Below are 14,545 nucleotides of genomic sequence, written 5' to 3'. Positions count from 1 at the left end.
AGAGCATTACTGCAAAAAGTGCTACAAGTAAAGTGTTATGAAACCCTGAATGCTATATACTTTTTCCACTTTTATAATATCATCAGCTCATTAAAGGGTCTCAGGAGTCCTCCAGGGAAATATTAAAATGCCTCTAACTTTGTTGGCCCTAGCTTTCTCCAAATTTGATTTGACCATGGAAACATTTATATACTGTAACATTTATTAATATCTGGCAGAGTATGCTTTGGGTGTTCTACACCAAACTTGCACCACAGAGCCAGAATAGGTGCACTTGTTTTTACTCATAAAATGCCTCTAAAAGCAGGTATTTTATGGCAGAGGAGCTAGGTATAATGAGGAATGGCATAGCCTACACAGTTTTTCTATTAAAGCTAACCAGCTGATACTGGGAACTGATTCTTCACTTCTTCACTGACTGTGCTCCATTATTTGCTTGGGAATACTTCTGCAGGATAGTCATATATTGCCATGCAATGCTGCATCATGATCTTTATTTTTATAGTCTTTTATCTTATGCATCTGATAACCGCATTGTGCATCGGGAGAGACTATAAAACATGTTGCCATTCTAACATAGATTTTCTATCTATTTTTTCTCGTAAAAATCAGTTCTGAAAACCCATTTTCACTGTATGCTATTTTTTGATTTGAGGGGCAGTTGAAATAAAAAAAAAGTCAACTTTTTCATTTTAATTTTCTTTTTATAAGTGAGTATATATGGGAAAAAATTGAAAAGAATCTTTAAAAATGTTGGAAAAGTTGGAATGCATGCTGCTGAGTATTTACGAGAGAAAGCTGGCAGGGGTGCAGTTTGTTAGATAATTCTTTGTGTGTTCTTTTCATTCAAATTCATAATTTCACCATTTGTTCATGTAAAATGTGGTTTTGGATACCTTCATGTAAACATTGCATTTGAATATAATCTTCTACAATATCTAGAGAAAAACTCCTTTTGCTTTCAGAGATTTTTAGAAGGTATCTGCAGGCTTTGGGTGGTAGAAACACATGCGGCAAGGGGGCTCCAGGCCCCCTTGGGGGGCCCTAATGCTGAGGAAGCCGCGTGCGTGTTACCAGTCACATGGCTATCTTTTGAATAAGTGGTGTTGCATTAGTGATTGCATTTTTTCCCTAAGATTATTATGATCGTTAAACCATCAGAATGAATGTTGAATCAGAAATTATCTGTTACCCCCTTCCCCCCCTGAGCTTTGGTCAAATTAATCCTTCACTGAGATTACTGCAAAAGCTGCCTGATAGTCCGGTCCCATTTACTGGTTTGACATTTTGAGACTGAGAAGAAATTAGATTGAAGGTAAGAAACTCTAAGAAAGGGCAAGGCTTCATCTGCTGCAATGAAATTAAGGAGCAGAGGATTCTTGTCTATCAGGGACAGATACTTCTTACTTTTTCTAGAATGTCCCTTGTACCTGCTTTAGTAAGAAAAGGGCACGCTGACCCTCACCAGCTGCAGAGAATGAGAGCGATGGCATCTCGGCTTAGAATCTGAGCCCGGATCTTTGGTTAGAAGAGGAGGGGAAAAAAAGAGAAATAAATAGTTCTGTATCCTCCTGGCCACCCTGCTAAAGGTTTTCCCACCTCTCTGTTTCTACTTCCCTATGCCTACCTTCCTTTCTGCTTAGAGAAATTTCCTAGAAATCTGACCAGAACTGTGAACTTTTATTAATTCTAGAGTTGGGAACGCCAGGGCTGGCATCAAGTAGTCTTCAGCACAGGGCTTAGACCAAAGTTTTGGTCTAAGTTGTGGTGCCTGCAGAGCCGGGAAAGAAAAGTAGAAATGAGGGTCTGAGGACATGAGCGGTGTGGAGGCCCAGGAGCGATGGTGCCCAGTGGTCAGAGAGGGACCGAAACCTCCCTGCCGTCTTCAAGTTGTGAGGGAGCACTTCCTGCACCCCCCGTATGGGGCTGTCCTCCCCAGTCACCTACAGTTTTGCCTTTCCTGCAGTTCTAGCCGAAGGGGGTCAAAAAATCAGGGTGCTAGTCCTACCCTGCCTAAACTTCTAGGAATTTAGAGCTAGAGGAGTCCGTGGAAATAATGGTGATTAGTTTCAGGGTTGTTGTGGTTGTTTTTAACTACTAAATTTCTTGCTTGATGTCAAATGACTTTGAAATACTCCACTCAGAGATCTTCTAGTCACTTTGTCGTCTTGCATTTACAAGGGAATGATTAAGCAAGAAACAGAAATCGTGATATTGGTAAGGATTGGAGGATATATTTCACCCAATCCAATCTGTAATAATATTCAAAATAGAGATAACCTAGACTTTTTTTTTTCCCATTTCACAATTGGTCAGAGTTTTAAATTTGTCAGTTTTGTGAGTAAAAGTATAATTGGTTGATAAATTCAAGTATGACATGATAAAGTGTTTGATTTGCCAGTGTAATTTATATTAAAACATGGGTTGAAATTTAGCCACATATTACAGCATCATGTCATGAAAATATGATTTTTTGAATTTTGCACATCTAAAAGGCAACTGGCATGTTTTTTTAGTTTTGAGTCTGATAAAATAAGAAGTTTTCAGGCTATTTGTAAGCATTTCCCTAAAAATGATGCATGGTCGTGATAGTTTTACTTTATTACTGATGAATGAAAGCCAAACTGAATATTGCCATTCCCCCCCCCCTTTTTTTTAACCTCTTTAACATTGGATTTGGGAAGTGCTGGAGTCCTCTAGATGTGCTATGGGAGAATTTTGCTCAGATGGAAAACAACTTCTATATCTGTTGCCAAGCACCTGGAAACAGATTTGCATATTTTTTTCGTTATTTTTCCTCACATTAACTTATTATATTTCAGGTTCAGTATAATTTTTGCTTTCTGTCTCTAAATGATCCATTGGCAAATATAATAATAAATTTAAACAGTATCTCAATAACATACTTAAAAATATATAACAATTGAAACAAGTTAAAACTGTGTCAGAGTGAAAACCATCCCAGGAGATTTCAGCCATTGGCTGAATTGTAATCAGCCTGAGCCCTGGGTCAGGAAAAGGGCCTGCCTGCTCATTTGTTCATCTTTGCTTACTTGTTTTACCTTCAGGGGATCTCACACTGCTTCCTTTCAAAGGTGAAATATTTGAAATAGTTCTTTACGTTTGGAAATTTTTTAAAAATAGAAAAATGAAACGGGCACCATTATTGAATTTATTGACCTGAACCTCCTGGGTTACCTTCATGAGTCCTTGGGGGAGGGTTCCCAAACATGGGATCTGCTCCAGTCTCCATGTTTCGTTGGTGACAGCTGGTGCCCAGAGTTTCATCGATGAGCCCAAGGTCACACAGTGAGGTGCTTGGAAAGGAGAGTCAAGAACTGAAGCAGCATCTTTTAATTGGGCCCTTTTAATTGCCCAGTTACATTTGATAGGGCCTCTGTATCTGTTTAAGGTGCACCGGTCAAATGGCTGCATGGGCCATGTTTGCTTTTCACTTGAACAGGTCGAATGGGAGCAGGAGAGAAAAAGAATGCCTGTAGCGTCCAGTACCGGCGCCCCTTTGGCTGTGCAGTTCTTAGCATTGCCGACCTGCTGACAGGAGAGACAAAAGATGACCTCATCCTGAAGGTGTACATGTAAGAAGCACGCCCATGGAGGGGCTGGGGTGGGTGCCGAGGCACACGTGGATCCCACGTGAAGGCAGCTCCAAGGGGGTCATGGGAAAGCAGGGGGAGGGTTGAGTTTATGAGCCACCCTAAGAAGCTCAATCTGAAAACTCACAGCAAGCGAGCCCACAAGTCACCATTCAGCAGTTAGAGGAACTGCGAAATCAAGAACCCAAGGATACAAACAGATTAGCGTGAGGTGGGCCGTCTCCTTCACAGAGTACCTCCTCTGAATTTAAAAACTGAACCTGTCCTTACCCTCAGAGAGTTAATTTGTTCTTGGAAAACGGACATAGTTTTTAACATAAACTAATTAGAATTAGGAAGAGAAAGCGCAGGTAGGTGATTTCCCTTCTATTTCCTGTATTAGGAGTTGGCTAGCTCTGCCCAACAGAGTACCAGGAAGAGGAGAGAGGCTTAAACCTCGGGAGTTGGGATGGTCTCAGTTCTGGAGGCTGCAAGTCCTAGGTCAGGGTGGTGGCTCAGCTGATAGCTTCTGAGGGCTGGGAGGGACAGTCTGTCCTATGCCTTTCTCTCCTAGTTTCTGGTGGTTGCTGGCAAATTTTGGTGTTCTGTGACCCAGAGATGCATTGCCCAGTCACTGCCTTCATCTCTGTGTCCACATTTCCCCCTGTTATAAGGGCATAGTTAGATTGGGTTGGGGCCCCACCCCAGTGACCTGAATTTAACTTGTTTACCTCTGTAAAGGCCCCGTGTCCAAATAAGGTTACATTCTGAGGTACTAGGTCTTAGGATTTCAATATTCTCTTTTTAGGGGGAGAAACAGTTCAGCTCATAGCATTCTTCTAAGAAAATCACTTAATGTATTCCAGATCCTAAGTTAGGGGACACCTGTGAGTGGCTCCGGTGGTTAAGCATCTGCCTTTGGCTCAGGTCATGATCCCAGGGTCTGGGGATCAAGCCCCACACTGGGCTCCCTGCTAAGCAGGGAGCCTGCTTCTCTCTCTCCCTCTGCCTCCTGCCCCCCCCACTCCAATTGTGCTCTCTGTATAAATAAATAAAATCTTAAAAAAAAAAAATCCCAAGTTAGTTGACTATTTAAATGCACATGGTTTCAGGTCACCCCACCCTAAGCATCTCCCCACAGGTTTGGAAATGGAGAGTTGACACACAGTGATATCCTCACCCTGGGGAGAGGAGGAGTGGGTAGGGGGATAGGGTGGGGTTTCCTCATTCCTGGTTTGAGGACCATACTGCTGGCCACCTCCATGAGTGAGCTTGCTTTCGTTTCATTTCTATCTGTGGAGTTGATATACCCACCGTATGCCAGTAGTTTTCATATGTTAGGCTAATACAAATGGCCCACTGCCTGTAGGACATAGACTTCAAATTGTTTTTTGACCACTCCTGGAGGGTTTCATGGATTTATCCATCCTCCACCCAGTGCCCCCGGGACCTGTGCCCCACATTTGCTAATTAGTTGACAAAGATTTGTCTATAGCCTGTGGTTTAGGACCAGCAATCCTGTCTATTCTCTTTTAAGAGGGATATGATCGGTGACCTTGATTTTAAACTTGAAAACTTGGGGTGAAACTAGTGGGTAGTTTCTCACTACTCTTTTTATCATGTGGCAGCCCTCAATTTCCATGATAATCCTCTTTCCAAACTCTACTGGTGATCATAAAATATAATGTATTTGAAGTAATTCTGGGGAGAATGGCCACCATTTACACTGTGCTTCCTACGTGCGCAGAACTGTGTTAAGCATTTTCCATGTATCTTGTGACTTTATCCTCGTGACATACCCATGAAGCAGATGCTGTTGGCTCTGATTTCCACGTAAGGGGACAGAGAGGCTAGATGATGCCCCCATTTGCCTGACTAATTGGAATGGGAACCAGATTTGAAGTCAGGACTCCCTGACTCCTGAACTTGAGCTGTCTCAGGTCCTATGCTTTCGGGTGTTATTTTGACACTGCTGTGTAGTAATGTGATAATGATGCTGTTGTGTGGCCTTGCTTTTTAAGAAAACTAGAATTCCTTATAAACAGTCTCATCATTTCTTAGAGTAGTCTTTCCAGGTGTGGGTAACAAGCCCTATATTTATCTCGCCATTGGGAAAACAGGACCAATGGTCGTATGCATCACCCTTGATTAGGTAGCCTACTGAAGAAGACCTAGGAATTCTAGCTCTGCCTATGGGAGTTGCTCGCTCTCATAAAAATAAATCATATTGCTCTTTGTGGTTGTTATTGTCTGTTTTTTATAAGCATCAAATAGGGTTTTAGATTATTCTTGCTGGAAAAGAGATGCCCTTAAAAATGCCAGTTCAGCAAATTATGAATCTCTTTCAGGAAACATGCCAGCCAATCAAAACAGTCACTGTAGATTAAGAAGAAAGTGTGATTTTAGTAGAACATTTTAAGGAAGTGCCTGTTAGAAACAATTTGGAAGAAATTTCTATTTGTTAGTATGACCGAATCCCTAACCCATCTGGAACTCAAATATGGAACAGTAACAAATACCTCATCTGAGCCTGGAAGCTATTTCAGTCACATACTTGAAGCTTTGATTTTACGTGGAGTTTTGTAGGTTAAAAGCATGAATTCTGGAGTCACTTCACTAATAGGAAGCAAGCCATCTCTCTTCCTTCCCCACTGAGCTGAAATAAGAAAACTAGAGGCAGAATATACTAAATTGCAATTTAATGTCCTGCAGCTGGACAGGTGGGATGGTTTCATTTCATCTTAATTTCCCCGCCTTCTAAGATTCAGTGCTCTGTCTGGTACCCTACTGTTAAGTGGCTCGAAAATGTCCTCCATCATGTTCATCCTGGAAAAGCATATGGTGATGAAATAAACATGTAATCAAATTGTGAACCATCAGCTACAGACGAGATCACAAGGAAAAGGAATCTACTGTGGAACATTTTGATTGATAGTGTATAGAATCTTGATATTCAGGATCCTTGGGAGGGAGCATTTGGGGCTAATAAAAGTTAGTAGTGATTTACAAACATACTCAGATGAGGGAGGCAGCCCCCTCCACCCTCCCCATCCCGCCCCGCCTAACCAGGGCAGTCACGGCAGTAAGGATGACCAACCTCAGTATTTAGGAGCCATCAGGAGTTGCCAGACAAAGAGACATCCATCCATTCATTATGCATTGCATGCTTTTAAGCACCCACAGTGTTCAAAATCCCAAGGGGGACACATATCACTAGGTCCTAGATCCATTCCTCAAGAACCTTAAAAGTTTCCTAAGTGAACTATAGCATGTGAACAAAGATGACATGAGCTAGCAAGTGACAAGAGCTAAAGAAGCAAGGTACAGATGGCTATGAGAGTAAGAAGATGGAAAGATACCTCTTAGACCAGAAGAGGAAAAGCTGGGGAACTTCGATTACCCTTCAGTGCAAGGGTAATTTTTAATGACCCCCCTTGCAAGTTGTGTTAACCTCAGTTACATTTTGCTTGTTTTGCTGCATTTCGATGGTAACCAAACTCGGTCATGTTATAGTAGGTAGAGACCCATGAATGAGAACTAAATTCACGGAGCATTGAGTATATGCCAGGCATTATCCTAGGCCCAAACTTATTATTTAATTGTAGTATATTACTCCCCTTTTCACAGATGAATAAATCAAGGCACAGGGAGCGTGAATAACTTGCCCAAAGAAGGTAACTCAGTTAATAGGGTTTTCGTCTGCACTGCCTTCTGCTGTGTGCATTGTTCTCTGAGATTTGGAGGTGAGGGGAATTCTCAGAAATTGTGGGTTCATCATAGCCACTTCTGGCATGACGTAGGTGGTCATGCATTTACGAGATATGGGCATCCTGCTCATCATGGGGGCAGTTATGCCCAAACTGACCAGTTTGGGGGAGTTCCCAAGGAGATTTAAGGAAGTATAGTATGGTGGTTATTCCAGAAAGGGCAGGTGTGCTATTAAGGTCATTGTTTGATCTCATCCATTATCAAAGCTTAACAGAGTGTTGATGTTTTCATAGGTGTAACACAGAGAGTGAGTGGTACCAAATCCATGAGAACATCATCAAGAAACTGAATGCACGTTACAATTTGACGGGCTCCAACGCAGGTGAGTGTGTGGGGCTGGCTGACTCTCCCTCTACTTTTCATTTCAGTCCTTTTATTTTACATATCTGTGTAAGAAGGAGATGAACTGCCCTTTGTTTTTCTCTGCATTTGCTTCGTAACTTTAAGTATGTGCAAGGAACAATCTGGTATGTCTCCCTGTGTTATGACAGGCTTGTAGCTATAACTCTCTTTAAAAAATGTCTTCTGTTCCAGTTTGAAACAAGGCAGAGTATCTGAATTTGTTCAATAATACCAAGTCGTGAGGCCTCTAAATTGTTTCCAGTTACTAAAACCCAAATGACAAATATGTTTGGGTACCTGACTGTTGTGTGGAGTAGGTTTGATGGACAGAAATCCATCAGTGAGGTCCAAGAAAAACATGCTTCACTGCCTGTAGCTGGGAGCAGTGCTATATACTGGGAACATACATACAGGTTCATGTGTTGAAACTGACTAGGAAGATGAATGATGTTGACTGCAGAGTCGCATACAGAACAATGTAGGCACACTTGTTAAGGGAACTGAAATATATAGCATCATATGATATGTGGTACATATTCTTAACCTGGTAACTTCATAGATATTGCATTATATAGCATGTATAGTGACATCTTTGAGTTTGATCAGCAGATGAAACTGGGTGACTATTCTTTGCTCCCCGTCCCCCCTCCAAACCCATATTGAAGCAAAATAAACTATGTAGCTGTGTGGTTTCATTGACACACACACACAAAAAAAACTTCAAATTTTAATCTATTTGAACTGAATGCGTTGTTTTTTAAGAGTAATTTTTAAAGTAACTTGAGTGTAGGGGGGCGGAGCAAGATGGCAGAGGAGTAGGAGACCTGGATTTCGTCTCCTCTCAGGAATTCAGCTGGATAGGGATCAAACCATTCTGAACACCTACAAACTCAACAGGAGATCGAAGAAAAGAAGAGCAACAACTCTCTCATCAGAAAAGTGACCACTTTCTGGAAGAGTCATATTCTATCCCTTCATAGTAGTTACCCGTATTTTTGGCTTATATATATAAGTTGTTCTCTCTTTAAAATTTTGAGATAGTTTCTTCTAACAGATCAAAATATACCCTAAATCTCTAGTATATGGTGTTTTCTATTCCCCTGCCTGATCACATCCTCTCCCTTTTTTTTTCTTTTTTTAAATCCTCTTCTTTCTTTTTTCAAACAACTTCTTATCAATTCCTTTTATAAAATTTTTTATAATTTCCATCTTTACAGTCATATTCCATCCCTTCATCATATCAACCCTTATTTTTGTACATATATAAGTTTTTCTTTCTTTAAAATTTTGGGAGGCACTTTCTTCTAAAAGACCAAAATACACCCCAAACCTAGTGTGTGGCACTGATCTATATACCAGCCTGATCATATTTGATCACATTCTGGTTTTTTTGTTGTTGTTGTTTTGTTTTGTTTGTTTTTGTTTTTATCTTTATCTTTTTCTTTTTTTTCTTTTTCTTTTTTCTCTCTTTCCCTTTCTTTTCCCACTGCTTCAGGTTTTTTCTGATTTGTTTAGAGTATATTTTCTGGGGACGTTGTTACTCTGCTAGCATTTTGTTCTCTCATTAATCTATTCTCCTCTGCACAAAATGACAAGACGGAAAAAATCACCTCAACAAAAAGAACAAGAGGTAGTACCAACTGCCAGGGACCTACTCAATACGGACATTAGTACGATATCAGATCTAGAGTTCAGAATCATCACTTTAAAGATACTAGCTGGGCTTGAAAAAAATATGGAAGTTATTAGAGAAACCCTTTCTGGAGAAGTAAAAGAACTAAAATCCAACCAAGTAGAAATCAAAAAGGCTATTAATGAGGTGCAATCAAAAATGGGGGCGCTAACTGCTAGAATAAATGAGGCAGAAGAGAGAATCAGTAATATAGAAGATGAAATGATGGAAAATAAAGAAGCTGAGAAAAAGAGAGATAAACAACTACTGGATCACGAGGGCAGAATTCGAGAGATAAGCGATACCATAAGACGAAACAACATTAGAATAATTGGGATCCCAGAAGAAGAAGAAAGAGAGAGAGGGGCAGAAGGTATAATGGAGCAAATTCTAGCAGAGAACTTCCCTAATTTGGGGAAGGAAACAGGCATGAAAATCCAGGAAGCACAGAGAACCCCTCTCAAAATCAATAAAAATAGGTCAACACCCCGACATCTAATAGTAAAACTTACGAGTCTCATAGACAAAGAGAAAATCCTGAAAGCAGCTCGGGAGAAGAGATATGTAACCTACAAGGGTAGAAACATTAGATTGGCAACAGACCTATCCACAGAGACCTGGCAGGCCAGAAAGGACTGGCAGGATATATTCAGAGCACTAAATGAGAAAAATATGCAGCCAAGAATACTCTATCCAGCTAGGCTGTCATTGAAAATAGAAGGAGAGATAAAAAGCTTCCAGGACAAACAAAAACTAAAGGAATTTGCAAACACAAAACCAGCCCTACAGGAAATCTTGAAAGGGGTCCTCTAAGCAAAGAGAGAGCCTAAAAGCAACATAGACCAGAAAGGAACACAGACAATATACGGTAACAGTCACCTTACAGGCAATACAATGGCACTAAATTCCTATCTTTCAATAGTTACCCTGAATGTAAATGGGCTCAATGTCCCAATCAAAAGACACAGGCTATCAGACTGGATTAAAAAACAAGACCCATCGATATGCTGTCTGCAAGAGACTCATTTTCGACCCAAAGACAGCCCCAGATTGAAAGTGAGGGGGTGGAAAACCATTTACCATGCTAATGGACACCAAAAGAAAGCTGGGGTGGCAATCCTTATATCAGACAAATTAGATTTTAAACCAAAGACTGTAATAAGAGATGAGGAAGGACACTATATCCTACTTAAAGGATCTATCCAACAAGAAGATCTAACAATTGTAAATATCTATGCCCCTAACATGGGAGCAGCCAATTATATAAGCCAATTAATAATGAAAGCAAAGAAACACATCGACAACAATACAATAATACTGGGGGACTTTAACACCCCCCTCACTGAAATGGACAGATCGTCTAAGCAAAAGATCAACAAGGAAATAAAGACTTTAAATGACACACTGGACCAAATGGACTTTACAGACATATTCAAAACATTCCACCCTGGGGCGCCTGGGTGGCTCAGTTGTTTGGGCGACTGCCTTCGGCTCAGGTCATGATCCTGGAGTCCCGGGATCGAGTCCCACATCGGGCTCCCTGCTCAGCAGGGAGTCTGCTTCTCCCTCTGACCCTCCTCCCTCTCATGCTCTCTGTCTCTCATTTTCTCTCGCAAATAAATAAAATCTTAAAAAAAAATTAAAAAAAAAAAAAAAAAAACATTCCACCCCAAAGCAACGGAATACACATTCTTCTCTAGTGCCCATGGAACATTCTCCAGAATCGATCACATCCTAGGTCATAAATCAGGTCTCAACCGGTACCAAAAGATTGGAATCATTCCCTGCCTATTTTCAGACCACAATGCTTTGAAACTAGAGCTCAATCACAAGACAAAAGTCAGAAAGAACTCAAATACATGGAGGCTAAAGAGCATCCTACTGAAGAACGAATGGGTCAACCAGGAAATTAAAGAAGAATTAAAAAAATACATGGAAACCAATGAAAATGAAAACACAACTATTCAAAATCTTTGGGATGCAGCAAAGGCAGTCCTAAGAGGAAAGTATATAGCAATACAAGCCTTTCTCAAGAAACAAGAAAGGTCTCAAGTACACAACCTAACCCTACACCTAAAGGAGCTGGAGAAAGAACAGCAAATAAAGCCTAAACCCAGCAGGAGAAGAGAAATAATAAAGATCAGAGCAGAAATCAATGAAATAGAAACTAAAAGAACAGTAGAACAGATCAACGAAACTAGGAGCTGGTTCTTTGAAAGAATTAACATGATTGAGAAACCCCTGGCCAGACTTATCAAAAAGAGAAGAGAAATGACCCAAATCAACAAAATCATGAATGAAAGAGGAGAGATCACAACTAACACCAAAGAAATACAAACAATTATAAGAACATATTATGAGCAACTCTATGCCAGCAAATTAAATAACCTGGAAGAAATGGATGCATTCCTAGAGATGTACCAACTACCAAAACTGAACCAGGAAGAAATAGAAAACCTGAACAGACCTATAACCACTAAGGAAATTGAAGCAGTCATCAAAAATCTCCCAAAAAACAAAAGCCCAGGGCCAGATGGCTTCCCAGGGGAATTCTACCAAACATTTCAAGAAGAATGAATACCTATTCTTCTGAAACTGTTCCAAAAAATAGAAATGGAAGGAAAACTTCCAAACTCATTTTATGAGGCCAGCATTACCTTGATCCCAAAACCAGACAAAGACCCCATCAAAAAGGAGAATTACAGACCAATATCCCTGATGAACATGGATGCAAAAATTCTCACCAAAATACTAGCCAATAGGATCCAACAGTACATTAAAAGGATTATTCACCATGACCAAGTGGGATTTATCCCTGGGCTGCAAGGTTGGTTCAACATCCGCAAATCAATCAATGTGATACAATACATTAATAAAAGAAAGAACAAGAATCATATGATCCTCTCAATAGATGCAGAAAAAGCATTTGACAAAGTACAGCATCCTTTCTTGATCAAAACTCTTCAGAGTATAGGCATAGAGGGTACATACCTCAATATCATAAAAGCCCTCTATGAAAAACCTACAGCGAATATCATTCTCAATGGGGAAAAACTGAGAGCTTTCCCCCTAAGGTCAGGAACGCGGCAGGGATGTCCACTATCACCACTGCTATTCAACATAGTATTGGAAGTCCTAGCCACAGCAATCAGACAACAAAAAGAAATCAAAGGCATCCAAATTGGCAAGGAAGAAGTCAAACTCTCACTCTTTGCAGATGATATGATACTTTATGTGGAAAACCCAAAAGATTCCACCCCAAAACTGCTAGAACTCATACAGGAATTCAGTCAAGTGGCAGGATAGAAAATCAATGCACAGAAGTCAGTGGCATTCCTGTACACCAACAACAAGACAGAAGAAAGAGAAATTAAGGAGTCGATCCCATTTACAATTGCACCCAAAACCATAAGATACCTAGGAATAAATCTAACCAAAGAGACAAAGGATCTGTACTCAGAAAACTATAAAATACTCATGAAAGAAATTGAGGAAGACACAAAGAAATGGAAAAACGTTCCGTGCTCATGGATTGGAAGAACAAATATTGTGAAGATGTCAATGCTACCTAGAGCAATCTACACATTCAATGCAATCCCCATCAAAATACCATCCACTTTTTTCAAAGAAATGGAACAAATCATCCTAAAATTTGTATGGAACCAGAAAAGACCCCGCATAGCCAGAGGAATGTTGAAAAAGAAAAGCAAAGCCGGCGGCATCACAATTCCGGACTTCCAGCTCTATTACAAAGCTGTCATCATCAAGACAGCATGGTACTGGCACAAAAACAGACACATAGATCAATGGAACAGAATAGAGAGCCCAGAAATGGACCCTCAACTCTATGGTCAACTCATCTTTGACAAAGCAGGAAAGAATGTCCAATGGAACAAAGACAGTCTCTTCAACAAATGGTGTTGGGAAAATTGGACAGCCACATGCAGAAGAATGAAACTGGACCATTTCCTTACACCACACACAAAAATAGACTCCAAATGGTTGAAAGACCTCAATGTGAGACAGGAGTCCATCAAAATCCTAAAGGAGAACACAGGCAGCAACCTCTTTGACCTCAGCTGAAGCAACTTCTTCCTAGAAACATCACCAAAGGCAAGGGAGGCAAGGGCAAAAATGAACTATTGGGACTTCATCAAGATAAAAAGTTTTTTCAAAGCAAAGGAAACAGTCAACAAAACCAAAAGACAACCGACAGAATGGGAGAAGATATTTGCAAATGACATATCAGATAAAGGGCTAGTATCCAAAATCTATAAAGAACTCATCAAACTCAACACCCAAAGAACAAAGAATCCAATCAAGAAATGGGCAGAAGACATGAACAGACATTTTCCCAAAGAAGACATCCAAATGGCCAACAGACACATGAAAAAGTGCTCAATATCGCTCGGCATCAGGGAAATCCAAATCAAAACCTCAATGAGATACCACCTCACACCAGTCAGAATGGCTAAAACTAACAAGTCAGGAAATGACAGATGTTGGCGGGGATGCGGAGAAAGGGGAACCCTCCTACACTGTTGGTGGGAATGCAAGCTGATGCAGCCACTCTGGCAAACTGTATGGAGGTTCCTCAAAAAGTTGAAAATAGAGCTACCATATGATCCAGCAATTGCACTACTGGGTATTTACCCCAAAGATACAAAAGTAGGGATCCGAAGGGGTACGTGCACCCCGATGTTTATAGCAGCAATGTCCACAATAGCCAAACTGTGGAAAGAGCCAAGATGTCCATCGACAGATGAATGGATAAAGAAGATGTGGTATATATATACAATGGAATATTATGCAGCCATCAAAAGGAATGAGATCTTGCCATTTGCAACGACGTGGATGGAACTGGAGGGTATTATGTTGAGTGAAATAAGTCAAACAGAGAAAGACATGTATCATATGATCTCACTGATATGAGGAATTCTTAATCTCAGGAAACAAACTGAGGGTTGCTGGAGTGGGGGGTGGGGTGGGAAGGATGGGGTGACTGGGTGATAGACACTGGGGAGGGTATGTGCTCTGGTAAGCGCTGTGAATTGTGCAAGACTGTTGAATCTCAGATCTGTACCTCTGAAACAAATAATGCAATATATGTTAAGAAAAAAAAGAAGAAGAAGAAGGTAGCGGGAGGGGAAGAATGAAGCGGGGGAAATCG

The 14,545-nt window shown here is 40.6% G+C and overlaps 1 protein-coding gene across 1 annotated transcript in view; it reads left to right on the top strand.

Moving 5' to 3' along the window:
* Positions 1-14,545, top strand: part of DOCK4 (dedicator of cytokinesis 4) — a 426,479-nt gene that overhangs the window by 229,428 nt on the left and 182,506 nt on the right. The window contains exons 11-12 of the mRNA XM_044920179.1: positions 3,464-3,596; positions 7,595-7,683. Of these exons, the coding sequence (XP_044776114.1) occupies positions 3,464-3,596; positions 7,595-7,683 (222 nt within the window). The remainder of the gene's footprint in view (positions 1-3,463; positions 3,597-7,594; positions 7,684-14,545) is intronic.

Source organism: Neomonachus schauinslandi, chromosome 12 (assembly GCF_002201575.2).
Source record: "Neomonachus schauinslandi chromosome 12, ASM220157v2, whole genome shotgun sequence".
Taxonomy (NCBI): Eukaryota; Metazoa; Chordata; class Mammalia; order Carnivora; family Phocidae; genus Neomonachus; species Neomonachus schauinslandi.
This window is presented reverse-complemented; position numbering and strand designations above follow the sequence as displayed.